Source organism: Danio rerio, chromosome 1, assembly GCF_052040795.2.
Source record: "Danio rerio strain M-AB ecotype USA chromosome 1, GRCz13ab, whole genome shotgun sequence".
Taxonomy (NCBI): Eukaryota; Metazoa; Chordata; class Actinopteri; order Cypriniformes; family Danionidae; genus Danio; species Danio rerio.
This window is the reverse complement of record NC_141021.1, coordinates 10,785,323-10,799,684: the sequence shown is the minus strand read 5'-3', so window position 1 is coordinate 10,799,684 and position 14,362 is coordinate 10,785,323. Positions and strand designations below refer to the sequence as shown.

General features: G+C 34.6%; 1 protein-coding gene across 26 annotated transcripts in view; it reads left to right on the top strand.

Moving 5' to 3' along the window:
- The window catches only part of gaa2 (alpha glucosidase 2), a 28,619-nt gene that overhangs the window by 9,731 nt on the left and 4,526 nt on the right, over positions 1–14,362 (top strand). For 24 of the 26 annotated variants that reach the window (XR_015476255.1, XR_015476253.1, XR_015476252.1 and 21 more), the window contains exons 6-18: positions 402–521; positions 602–720; positions 3,479–3,610; positions 4,860–4,970; positions 6,329–6,442; positions 6,529–6,613; positions 6,698–6,815; positions 7,969–8,102; positions 8,462–8,613; positions 9,869–10,017; positions 10,271–10,412; positions 10,510–10,608; positions 13,120–13,284. Coding sequence is in view for 6 of the 26 variants with exons in the window: in XM_087236708.1 (XP_087092834.1) it covers positions 402–521; positions 602–720; positions 3,479–3,610; positions 4,860–4,970; positions 6,329–6,442; positions 6,529–6,613; positions 6,698–6,815; positions 7,969–8,102; positions 8,462–8,613; positions 9,869–10,017; positions 10,271–10,412; positions 10,510–10,608; positions 13,120–13,284 (1,640 nt within the window). In the remaining 20 variants the exon portion in view is untranslated. The remainder of the gene's footprint in view (positions 1–401; positions 522–601; positions 721–3,478; positions 3,611–4,859; positions 4,971–6,328; positions 6,443–6,528; positions 6,614–6,697; positions 6,816–7,968; positions 8,103–8,461; positions 8,614–9,868; positions 10,018–10,270; positions 10,413–10,509; positions 10,609–13,119; positions 13,285–14,362) is intronic. The other 2 variants (XM_087236712.1, XM_087236711.1) reach the window with 1 other exon arrangement.

Here is a 14,362-nt window from a genome sequence, read left to right as displayed (position 1 = left end):
GTAAACAAGCAAGTGGGATCAAAATATAGAAAGATCGTTTAAAATAAACAAAACAAGCAATTACAAACAATCATAAAAGATTACTAGACACAGACTGAAATCAATCCTGACTAGAAGATGATATCTTTTTTAACGAATTTTGCAAAAAAAGGAATGGAATTTTAACTCCAGGACAAGCACAAGCTCTGACGAAAAGTATGTTTGTCATGGTTGATTAATAATAGACATTTTTATGTAACATGACACTTTGTGGTATTACCATGGTGCATGTCCTAAAATATAAAATATATCTGTATAAATCTATATACAGCAAACTCTGGTGATACCAGATCATGTTTTTTGGAAGTGTATGCTGTCTGCATGGACTTTGTAATAATGTATGTAAATAATCTTTTATGCAGATGTGGTTTTGCAGCCTGCACCAGCTGTTACTTGGCGTATGATTGGTGGGATCCTCGACTTTTACATTTTCTTAGGCCCGGATCCCAGCTCTGTGATTGGACAGTATCTGGATGTTGTAGGTGAGCAAGGGTTGTTTGATAAGCATGATGAATAAGAAGTTTACCAACAAACTGTCAAATCTACTTTTTTTTCACATTAGGAAAGCCTGCTATGCCCATCTACTGGGCTCTGGGGTATCATCTGTGCCGATGGGGCTACAAGACAAGCAACAAAACCTGGAGTGTTGTAAAAGAAATGCGGAATTATGGGATACCTCAGGTATGCTAGCATTTAGATCATTTTCAGACAACATTTAATTTGGTGTAAGTACTAATAGCTCAGTTTGCAGTCATGGTCAACAGTAGATCTCTGGCTGTAGCCCACCAGATTTACACCCTAGAAAGACGTCAGGAAAAATGGATCAACTATCTAATGAGAATAAATTATCATGTATATACTGTCTCATTTAGGGTTATTAGTGTGTATGTGTATATTATGTATTTGTGACAAAATATGTAAATAACAAAAGCATATAATACAGTTACTAAAGTTTAATTAAAAATGAATTACAATTTAATAAAAAAATAATTACAATGTAATTAAAAAAATGTTATTTAAAATATTAATGTATATTATTATAAAATATTAATGAATTATGTCAATTATATTATTATATAATATTTTTCCCAAATACACGCATTCATCCTTCACATCACTGCTTATGCCACTGCTGACAGGAAGATTAAAACAGCTTAAAGAGCCCATATTATACATGAAATAAGGTCATATCTTGGTTGTAAGGGTCTCCAACAACAGTCTAATATGCATGCAAGGTCAAAAAACACTTTCATGGTCTTATAATCTGCATTTATTTTTATCTAATTATCCCAGCGACTCCTGTATGAATCGTCCAGTGATTCATTTGTTCCCAAACCCCTCCTTAGCGCGAAGCTAATCTGCGCTGATTGGGCCGATGACAGTCTGTCGCGATTGGTCGACTGCCTTCAGTCAGAGAGGGAAATGGCCAATAGCTAATCAGCAATTTAAAAAGTAATCACAGTTCATACACGCTCGATAGTGTAGGCGTGGACTTTAGCTGCCACACTATGGCGAGTGGATAGTGCCACGGATAACCGAACGAAGGAGACAGTCGTGTACTCGCCATACCACACACACACAAAAACACACACACACCTCCGGATGACAACGCTCCCGCTTCAGCCCGCACCCGCCAGGTTTTAGCCTGAGAACCCGCTCCGTTTTCTGCCCGCCGCGCCCGGTCCCGCTAGAGCGGAGAACACAACCAAATATCACCCAGTATACAGTCCAGACAGCCAAGCTGTCTGTATAAAAACACACACACAGCACAAAGTACACAAAGCTCGTTCGTTCGTTCGCTCTCTCTCTCTCTCTCTCTCCCTCTCTCTCCCCGCGCCAGATTTCTGCGGCGCGGGAATACATTTCCGAATAAATCGCGGGAGCAGAACTCTAGCACGGAGCTCCATAAACAAACAGCACGCGTCGCGTTTTTAACGTGACTTTGCACGCGATAAGATAATATATCCAGTTAACCTGATACAGTACACGCGGTTACAAGTAACAAATCACAACTAAATACATTTGCAAGCTAGAGTAAACGAGGCAACAACTTTAACCGCACGTACTTACACTTGAGAAATGTAGGAAGAAACCCATCCTGACGTCCATCAGTTACTCTTTACTGATCCTTCCTTTAACAAACTCAGATGAAGTATTCTTTGTAGCATGTAGCTTCCAGAAGTTTCCAACTGCTTGGTTATAATGCTGATGTTTCATCTTTGGGTAGAGACTCAATATATCCATCTGCAGTGTGACTTCAATCGACCGGCATGTTTGTGTGCGTGTGTTTGTGGGTGTGCGTGTGTTTGTGGGTGTGTGTGTGTGTGTGTGTGTGTGTCTGGGTTACTGCGTCAGAGGGCGGGGCCTCAGGTTTGAAATCTCCCGGGTTTGCGCGTGCACGTGAAAAACTTTGTTTCGTTCGTACGTCATGGCGAAACACCTAATGAGTCGGTATCAAGGCGACTCGTTTGAAGCACTATGAATCGACTCTTTTATAGATGAATCAACAGTTTTAAACACTGTATTCTTACAGATTTAAGCCTTAGCTGGATACTTCACTTCACTTAGAGCTGTGTTACACACTACATGGAGGGGAATTTTCAAAAACCCATAATATGGGCTCTTTAATCAAATGTTTTTTTATTTTTTTTATTTCATAATGTACATGATCCTTTATTTTTTGCTGACATACAAAGGGCATCTCAAATGTCTGAATTCTGCTTTTGTAATGAGCTGCTTGTGGCAGTAGGGATGCAACGATTAACCGATTTCACTATGAACCGCAATTAAATTTGTCACAGTTAATTAATCGTAAAGATTTCTTTTACACCACAGTTCTGCACTGCAACTAAACAAAGTTATGCCAACTGTGTGCTGGTTTAAAGTTGCGAGCTTGTACACTTAAAGCTAATACGCACGCACACTGGATAAGCTATGGTTGATCAAAAATGCCTTTCAGACAGAGGTTCAGCAGCCTTTAACTACATTTGTTGGCGTTAAAAGGGAAATATTTAGCTAATACGTATCTTAGATTTACTATAGACAAATACTATTTTATTTATTCATTTATTTGTTGTTCTATTTTTTATTTTCAGTGTAAAATTATTACTTATGTTTAAATGCCAAAACTTTTTTTCCACTTATATTTATATTTCACTTTTATTTATTTATTTATTTATTCTATGTAATATATTTATATTTATTGTATTTTTGTAATTTAAACAACACTTTAAAATATGCAGAGTTTTTTTTAAGTGGTTTTCTAAACTAATTATCATTTGAAATTAATGAATAACAATCGTGATAACCGTAAAACCGTGGTTATTCCACAGATTATAATTGTACAACCAAAATCTATAATCATTGCATCCCTATGTGGCAGAAAAGAAAGTTGTGTTTTCACTGAATGCAAATTATACTAATATTTATGGTCTTTCAGGATGTTCAGTGGAACGATATTGACTACATGGATAGAAGTCTAGACTTCACTTACGACCCTTCAGGCTTTTCCACCCTTCCAGACCTGGTGAAAGACCTTCAACGACATGATCAACACTATGTCATGATTCTGGTACAGAAAAAAATTGATTGATTGATTCAAATTTGAAAAAGCATTTAAATGTTAATACCTACAGAGCCACTAAAGAGATGTGGCGGTAGGAAATGTTTATATATTAAAATTTTTTCTTTCTCTAACAATGTTTGCACATTCTCTCCAAAACTTTTGCACTCCCTCACAAAATGTTCAGTTTACATATTAAAAATATAGGTCATTTGTATGTACGGAGAAGCATGAACCCAGAGTGGGAATGCAATTCATTCCATTAAATGGTTGATGTCGATAATAGACTATCAGGAATAATTTCATTTGACCAAGAAATTGAATGCACAGATTAAATCTCCCACTCTCGTTCTATTCCCAACTCGACATTCTTTACCGATTCTTCCCTTCTCTCTGCTTCCCACACTTTCCTGTCTGTAATCCCAACTGTCCTTTCCATTAGAGGTAGAAACCCCTAAAAAAGTGTAAAGAAAAGAAAATTTACTTTTCAAATTTCATTTTTTATGTTACATATACACAAAGGCCAAATTCTACATATAGAAATACCAAATTGGTAAAAAACAATAATTGTGTTAATATTCTGGGGTCATCTGTTTGTTGTCTGTATACAAAATAACACAGAATTAATAATACAACTTGTTAACAGTGTTATGCAAATCCCAATGCAAACCCTTCTGGTAATTTTGATTGCGTAAAAGATAATTCCGACCTATAAGGTGTGCAGTTTTAATATTCACAGTTAAAAGACTGATGCACTGTCAGACTCCTTGGTTTTAGTGGAGCAGTCCAATAAATAAAATGCAAATCTATACTTGTTTTTTCTGAATTTGTTAATGTCTTAATTATTTATCTGAAACTAAGTTTGTTTAATTCAATTACAGAGGCTGTCTAAATATCAGAGTCATTAAAATGGATTATAATAGAGTAAATAAGGCTTAATCAGGGCTCAACAATAAGGACTGCTCGATGGTCCGGGGCCAGTGCGAGAGACGCTTGGGACAGTAGACATTTACTGAAAGCAAATCAACTATAAAAGTGAAAGGAGAGAGGCCAATGCATTCTGCAGGATTATTAGTATGTTTCTCCTGCAAAACATCCACATGACACGCTTCCTCATTTAGGTCTTGTCTCTTTTTTGAAGCATTAGATCAGACTGACAGTCATGAGGCCCATTTGGCAATTGAATGTTTCACATGACGGTAGTTGAAACCCTCACTGAAGCATTAGGATGTGTTACTGAAGTGTGTTTCCTCATCAGGATCCTGGAATTAGTAACTCTCAGCCACCTGGCTCTTACTGGCCGTTTGATGAGGGTAAGAAGAAGGGCATCTTCATCAATGACTCAAATGGAGACATCCTTATTGGAAAGGTACACAAATCTAAGCTTTTTCTGATCAAAAATAGAGTAAAAATGGTAATACTGTGAAATCGTATGTATTAGGGGTGTGACGAGACGAGACGCGAGATTGGGTTCATGAGAACGAGACAAGATTTTTACACTATTTTAAAGAAATCCCTAAAGATGAAACGTTTGAATAGAATAGTCTTAGAATTCAAATATTTTGCTAATTTATGAATGAAAAATATTTTTTTTTTATTTAAAAAAATCACAAAATGCAAAACAATTTTGGTGTTTCTTTTAATCAACCTGTAATAAATTTACGTCCATTTTAATGAACATGCATATAATTTTATGTATGCAATAGTTTTATATTAATTTACATTGAATTCTATGCAACGACCATGCAAACACTGCAAAATATTTGTTTAGATATTAATAGAAAATAGCAAACTACTGACTGGCTTTTTCCCTATAGAATTTCAGAGTATTTACATTGCAGATCTTGATTTTCAATTCGGATTTTGTGACAGTATCTGGATTTTTTTTTTTTTGATGACCTGCTTACATTTATCATATCATGCTTACATTTGCATTATCATATCATTTATCATATCTATATTGTTGTAGGTTTATGTGTCTATGTATGGTGTGTGCTTGCATATGTAAGGACTATTGTGTGCGTGATCATGTGGATATATGCTTATATTTTGTGTACATAAATGCTTTTATCAGAGTATGTGTGACAAGTTTATGTGGTATTTTAATGCTTTTTTGTTGTTGTTTGTGAGGCACTTTGAGTTGCGTGTATGTTGGAAAAGTGCTATACAAATAAAATGTATTATTATTATTATTTTTAAAGGTGACTTGTATCACCCCCTGTTTATTTTTTTCCCCAATTTCTGTTTAATGGAGGGCAGATTGTTTCAGCATATTTCTAAGCATAATAGTTTTAAAAACCTATTTCTAATAACTGATTTATTTTATCTTTGCCATGATGACAGTAAATAATATTTTACTAGATATTTTTCAAGACTCTTCTATACAGCTTAAAGTGACATTTAAAGGCTTAACTTGGTTAATAAGGTGAACAAGGCAAAAAAAATAGCTTAAAGGGGCTAATAATTTTGTCACAAAAATATTTTTTTAGAAATGAATAACTGCTTTTATTCTAGACGAAATAAAACAAATAAGACTTTCTCCAGAAGAAAAAAATATTATCAGACATACTGTGAAAATTTCCTTGCTCTGTTAAAAATCATTTGGGAAATATTTAAAAAAGAAAAAAAAATCTAAAGGGGGCTAATAATTCTGACTTCAACTGTATATAAAAATTTAATATTTTCGATTGTTAGTATATATGTTTTTTATTTTTATTGTATTTTAAGGTTTGGCCAGGACTAACTGCTTTTCCAGATTTCTCCAATCCGGACACTCATGAATGGTGGTACCAGAATCTGCAGAGATTTCATAACAAAGTGCCATTCGATGGCGTGTGGATTGTAAGTTGTGCATTATTCTCCTTTTGATCATCAACTTTTGCATTTACCCATGCATTGGTCAGATTTTTTTATATTTCTTCCTTAAGGACATGAATGAGCCGTCTAACTTTTTTGATGGGTCACTGAATGGTTGTCCAGACAATGAACTGGAAAATCCTCCCTACACACCAGGTATCAGTGTGTGGAGATTTACACTATGAATGCAATGTTGGATTGTTTTTCTTCCCGAGTAAGAGAGGGTTTTGTCTGCTGCAGGTATTCTGGGTGGTACATTAAAGGGCAAGACTGTGTGTGCATCTGCACGTCAGAAGATCTCTGTTCACTATAACATACACAGTCTGTATGGACTCATGGAGGCACAGGCTACTGAAAGGTAAAATAATACACATAAACAATTAGAATTATTAGCCCCCCTTTATTTATTTTTTTGTTTTGTTTCAATTTCTGTTTAATGGAGAGAAGATATTTTTCAACGCATTTCTAAACATAATAGTTTTAATAACTGATTTATTTGATTTTTGCCATGATGACAGTACATTAATATTTTGCTAGATTTAATTTAAGATACTAGTATTCAGCTTTAAAGGGCAATTTTAAGGCTTAACTAGGTTAATTAGGCAGGTTGGAGTAATTAGGCAAGTCATTGTATTTTGATAGTTTGTTCTATAAATAAAAATATAGCTTAAGGGGCTAATAATATTGATCTCAAAATGATAAAAAAAAATTTAAAACTGCTTTTATTATATAGCTTATGGCTTAAATAAAACAAATAAGATTTTCTCCAGAAGAAAAAATAAAAGCAAATACTGTGGAAAAATTCATTGCTCTGTTAAACATCATTAGGGAAAATAATTGAAAAGGAAAAAACTATTCACAGGAGGGCAAATCATTTTGATTTCAACTGTATTTACATAAAGTAACGTTCAACATGTATTGTTATTGATAATTTAAATTGTTTAAAGAAAAAAGTCTGACCAACACAGTGTGTTTATTAATATATACAAATAAGTAAATAAATAAATAAATAAATAAATACTATTACTTAAAATAGCTGTTTTCTTTAACTTTTATTTAAAATATAATTTAAATATGTTAATATTGATTTCTCTTCTCCAGTCTTCAATATACCTTGAGAAATCATCCAAATGTTTTTTTGGGGTCTAGTGGCACAAAACAATGACATAGCAGCAAAAAAGTAATACAAAGCTGATTATACAACAGTATAAACAATATAAAATAGTAAAAAAATAAAAATTAAAATTAAAAAAAAGGTAGAAAGCTGTATTTGTAATAGAAGGCTTTTGTTGATATAATGAAAACTATTTTCACTTCAGATCAATTTAATGCATTCTTCCTGAAAAAAGAAAAGTGTCAGATCAAGTGGCACTTTACAAATAAATAGGCAGAAACACATCTTTCAACCAAAACATTTCTGGGTATATAGAACATTTGAAATGAAGACAGATAAAGCATTTGGAGTCTTTCTTTAATATTGCTAGTGGCTGATGTCCATCTTTCTGTCTCAGTGCTTTGAGGAGGATCACAAAGAAGCGTCCCTTCATTATTTCCCGCTCTACGTTTCCCAGTCAGGGCAAGTATTCAGGCCACTGGCTCGGAGACAACAGGAGCCAGTGGAAAGATCTGGCCACATCTATACCAGGTATAAACACACACACAAACACACTTGTGTCTATATCTCGGTGAAGACTGTAAGATACGTAATGATGTTTCTTCTATAATACTATCAGACCATATATTATCTTTCTCTCTCACTTTATCCCCAAAACCTGTAAACAATCTGCATTTTTTTGCAAATACTTCTTTGTTTTTGATTTCTAAACATGTTTACTCATGGATACCTCTATTTTTGTGCCCACAAAATACACACAAGTCGCCATGAGTCTGTGTACATTCAGCTTTAAGTCACCACCGGGATATGAGCACAAATACACACTCACACACTGCTGAGTTTTGCTTAATGCAGATTTTCTGACAATTGTTTGTTCTTTTTTCTCACAGGTATGCTGACATTTAACATCCTGGGTATCCCTCTGATTGGAGCAGACATTTGTGGGTTTGGCGGCAGCACTACAGAAGAGCTGTGTGTGCGATGGACGCAGCTCGGAGCTTTTTACCCTTTCACAAGAAACCACAACTCCATTGATGAACAGGTGAACTTTCTCCCATCTGCACAAACACTGGGTTTCGCTCACTGATATGTTGCGTATTGTTTAGAATTTGTGCACATGAAACGGGAGGACTCATCACTCACATTTCTAGCTTGTATACATGAGTAATAATAGTATATTTGATGTATCATAATTAACTGAAGCCAGAGATTTTTTTTTCTTTACAACTTTTCTGCATTCTTGACAAACTTGTGAAGCTCTTTCTATAAAAACCGTAGATTTATCCTCAAGCTATGCCAAATGTGTTGTTCTGCTCACAAGCAGCCCAAACACAATAAACCCTTTACAAACTTCTCATTAGCCAGTTATATACATACAGTTGCAGACAGAATTATTAGCCCCCTTGTGTATATTTTTTTCTCCCAATTTCTGTTTAATGGAAAGATTTTTACAACACATTTCTAAATGTAATAGTTTTGATAACTATTTTTTTTTATTTATTTTTTTATATATCTTTGCCATGATGACAGAACATAATATACTACTTGATATTTTTTAGGATACTAGTTTTCAGCTTAAAGTAACATTTAAAGGCTTAAAGTTAATTAGGTTAATTAAGCTAGTTAGATAATTAGGCTAATCATTATATAACAATGGTTTGTTCTGTAGACAATCGAAAAAATATTGTTTAAGGAGGATAATAATGTTGACCTTAAAATATATTTATTTTTAAATTAAAAACTGCTTTTATTTGAGCCGAAATTAAACAAATAAATCTTTTTCTAGAAGAAAAAATATTATAGGAAATACTGTAAAAAATTCCTGCCTCTGTTAAACATCATTTGGGAAATATTTGAAAAAAACTAATTGACAAGAGGGCTAAAAATTTTGACTTCAGCTGCATAAATGTATATCAATGTTGTTAGACTAAGAAAACTTTCAAATCAAGCTATAACATTAATCTTTTATACTTAAGTATAACTAATTCTTTATGTATAAAATTAATTTTAACATAAGTATTAGGCCATCCGAATGTAAAATGTGTATATAAGTGTGCACTTTCAGTTGTTCCTGCTTTTTTAATTCAGAAGTTATTATTAAATCATCTTTGTACACCAATACACTACAACTCTTGAGTATTATAGCTCCTAATTCTTAAATATCATGTGCTGTTTTTGGAGCCTTGCTTGGCTTTTAGACTTTTTTTATTGATATTCCTGTAGTGTTAAGGTCTATCGGTTGTTTTGCTGGTACATATTGTTTTTATATCGTTATGTTTTTGATTGTTTTACCGCAGGATCAGGAACCAACTGCATTCAGTCCTGCAGCTCGTACGGCAATGAAAGAAGCCATCCTGCTTCGCTATTCCCTGTTCCCACATCTCTACACACTCTTCCATCACGCACACGTCAGCGGACGCACAGTCGCCACACCACTGCTTTTCCAGTAAGTTAAATGTGTTTGACCTGAAAACTTTGTGTATTAAATTCTTACAACTTATTTTAGTGTGCATGTGCACTTAAAAAAATAATAATAAAAATATGTTTGGACATACAGTGGAACAAAAGGTTCCGCAGGATCGCCATGCTACATAAATAAACATAATCAGTAAACAAAAAAATGTCTTTTAAATATCAATAACTCTAGGAAATGTTAAGCCCTTATATAAAAGTGAACCAGTGTCTGTGCTGTACTTCAGGTTCCCTACTGATGAAAAGACGTATGGGATTGATAAACAGTTCCTATGGGGGAAGAGTTTGCTTGTCACACCGGTTTTGGATGCAGGGCGAGATTATGTTGTGGGATATTTCCCTAAAGGTCTCTGGTATGACTTTCACACGGTAAGTCACACCTCTAATCAAATCCTCTCTTGAGGTTGTTCGCTAGTTTAACTTGCCAGTCTCATGCAGTATACAAATTTGTTGGTTTGAAATGCAGGGGAACTCATTGATAAGCAGTGGAGAAGAAATCAAGCTTGAGGCTCCAGCAGACAAAATCAACCTGCATCTCAGAGAGGGATCAGTCATACCTACACAGGTGAATCATATATACGGTGCATCTGGAAATATTCATAGCGCGTCACTTTTTCCAAATTTTTTATGTTACAGCCTTATTCCAGAATGGATTCATTTCATTTATTTCCTCACAATTCTACATACAATAACCCATAATGAGAATACGAAACTATTTTTTTTTAATTGTTACAATTTTATAAAAATAAATAAGCTGAAAAATCACATGTACATCAGTATTCGCAGCCTTTGCCGTGAAGCTCTAAATTGAGCTCAGCTACATTCGGGTTCCACTGATCATTCTTGAGATGTTTCAGCAGATTAATTGGAGTTCACCTGTGGTCAATTTAGTTGATTGCACCGCAAAAAATGCTTTTCTTACTTAGATTTTTTTGTCTTGTTTCTAGTCCAAATATCTGAAAATTCCTAAATCAAGAAGAATTTTCTAGACAAGAAAAACATATTTTCTTGTTTTGAGAAATAATATGCCAATAATACATGAGTTTTTCCTTAAAACAAGCAAAATAATCTGCCAATGGGGTAAGCAAAATAATCTTTTTTCAAAAGAAAAAACAAGATTATTTTGCTTACCCCATTGGCAGATTATTTTGCTTGGTTTAAGGAAAAACTCACTTATTATTGGCATATTATTTCTCAAAACGAGACAATATGTTTTGCTTGTTTGGAAAATGCCTCTTGATATAAGACGTTTTAGACATTTAGACTAGAAACAAGACAAAAAATCTAAGCAAGAAAAGCATTTTTTGCAATGTGGACATGATTTGAAAAGGCATACACCTGTCCCAGGGTTGACAGTGCATGTCAAAGCACAAACCAAGCATGAAGACAAAGGAATTGTGTGTAGACCTCTGAGACCGGATTGTCTCGAAGCACAAGGCTGGGGAAGGTTACAGAAAAACTTCTTCTCTGAAAGTTCCAATGAGCACAGTGGCCTCCATCATCTGTAAGTGGAAGATGTTTGGAACCACCAGGACTCTTCCTAGAGCTGGCCGGCCATCTAAGCTGAGTCATCGGGGGAGAAGGGCTTTAGTCAGGGAGGTGGTCAATAACCCAATGGTGACTCTGTCTGAGCTTTAGCGTTCTTCTGTGGAGAGAGAGAAGAGCCTGTATGGTAGAGTGGCCAGACAGAAGCCACTTCCCGCCTGGAATTTGCCAAAAGGCATCTAAAGGACTCTCAGACCATAAGAAACAAATTTCTCTGGTCTGATGAGAATAAAATCAAACTCTTTGGAGTGAATGCCAGGCTAATACCATCCCTACAGTGAAGCATGGTGTTGACAGCATCAGGCTGTGGGGATGTTTTTCAGCAGCAGGAACTGGAAGACTAGTCAGGATAGAGGGAAAGATGAATGCAGCAATGTACAGAGACATTCTGAATGAAAACCTGCTTCAGCATGCTCTTGACCTCAGACTAGGGCGACTGTTCATCTTCCAGCAGGACAATGACCCAAAACACAGCCAAATATCAATGGAGTGGTTTCACAACAACTCTGAGAATGTCCTTGAGTGGCCCAGACAGAGCCCAGACTTGAATCCTATTGAACATTTCTGGAGAGATTTGAAACTGGCTGTACCCCGGCGCAAAAATTCCCAAAGACAGGTGTGCCAAGCTTGTGGCATCCTATGCAAAAAGACTTGAGGTTGTAATTACTGCCAAAGGTGCATCAACAAAGTATTGATTAAAGGCTGTGAATAGTTATGTACATGTGATTTTTCTTTTTTTTTATGATTACATTTTTATTTTCTTCATTAATTTAACAGTATAATCAATTTACAAATGTTTATCTCCTTTTAACATTCCCTTTTCCCTCCCCAACAACGGCAGTGGCTGTCATTAGATGTTGCTATCATAAATCTAGTAAATACAGATAAATAATATAAACCTCAATAAATAAATAAAAAATAAAAAACACACATACAAAACATAATAATAGTAAAAATAAATAAACAAAAAAAAAACTTTACATAAATACAATATTTTTTATTTTTTATAAATTTGCAGCAATTTCAAAACATCTTTTTTCAGATTGTCATTATGGGGTATTGAGTTTAGAATTTTGAGGAAATAAATGAATTTAATCCATTTTGGAATAAGGCTGTTACATAAAAACTGTGAAAAAAGTGAAACGAAAAAAAGGGAACACTTTCCGGATGCCCTGTATATTCCTCATTATTCATGGGAGTTATGTTCTAAAAATAACCTCCAATAGGCAAAATCCGCAAAGTTGTCAACTTTAATTTTATAATCATTATAGATGTTTTAAGGCAGTAAAACCCCTCACTGCACACTTTATACACTTTTCTCAGACAGGCATTAACATTTTCACTCTTATCTAAATAAGTCCAGCTTTATAGAATGAACCCAAAGATCTAAATAATTTGATCTTCATATATTTATTCTGTAATGCATGTGTGGGCATGTTTTTACAAGTTATTATATGTTATAGTATTATATGTTCTATATTATTATAAGTTAAAGTTATTATATATAAATAATGTTGTGTTTGTGTTTCAGAGACCGAACACCACATTATGGGTGAGCAGCGGTCAGCCTCTTCATCTGATTGTGAGTCTGAGCGAGGACGGCCGGGCCAAGGGTGATCTGTACTGGGATGATGGAGAGACCATTGACTCGTATGAGAGCAATCAATACGCTTACATCTATTTCACAGTAGAACAGGTACTGAAAACAGCCCCAGCGTGCTCTACTTTCAGTCAGCTTTCATCAGATCCTCACACTATGGACACATTAGAAAACATTTACTAATTTAACTGTTTAAATGCTACTCTTGTTTTCATATAATTGTTTTTCTATTAAAGTACAAATAACATCAAAAGTAACCATGTGATTTTGTAAGCTCACATTGCTAGTTTTGGAGTGAACATTTCATCCGTGCATGTCATTAAGAAAAAATTGTTTGCCCTTGAAATCATTCATTGAAATCTGATATGTTATTTTTTAGTTAAATACTCAGATTATGGGCCCTATCATACACCCGGCGCAGTGTGGCGCAAGGCGTGGCGCAGTAGTCTTTTGGTAGTTTAAGCTTGGCGCAGGAGTCGTTTTGAGGCGATGCGCTACGCTGTTTAAATAGCAAATGCATTAGCGCTCATTTTTGCGCCCATAGGCGTTCTGGTCTAAAAAGGAAGGCGTCCTGAGGCTGACCACTGGCGCGTTGCTATTTTGAGAATCTATGTTAGATTTTTAATTAGACCAAAACTAACCCGGTCTAAACTCCGGCGCAGAGTTGCGCCTCGCTTACGCACTGCTTAATACGCACAAGAGAGCAATAGGCAAATATCTTTACATATGAAAAAATGTAAATATTAAGGATATTTATAGGATATAATAAGAATAGATATAGAATATAAATATAAAGGATTAAAATATTACAAAACATATTATTTTCTAGCCTACATAAATATGAAAAACCACTGCTTTTATGTCTTCTTTATCTCAGGAGGCTTTTTCAGTTCATTCATAACTATTTGCTTTTGTATAATGTTATTATTATTATTAGCAGTATTATTTTATATCCATATTTATATTTGTTTTATTAAAAACAAGCTTAGATTTGCCCACCTGTCAGGTTTTAGACCATATGGAAATTAGAACTGAATTTAGAAATAGTTTTGAAACGAATATTTGCGCTTAACAAACAAAAGTATTTATTTATAGACTAATTGATGTTTGTGCTTAAAGGTTTCCCTATCCAAGGCAGATTTCCCGTCCTTAAATTAGCAAAAACGCGTCCTGA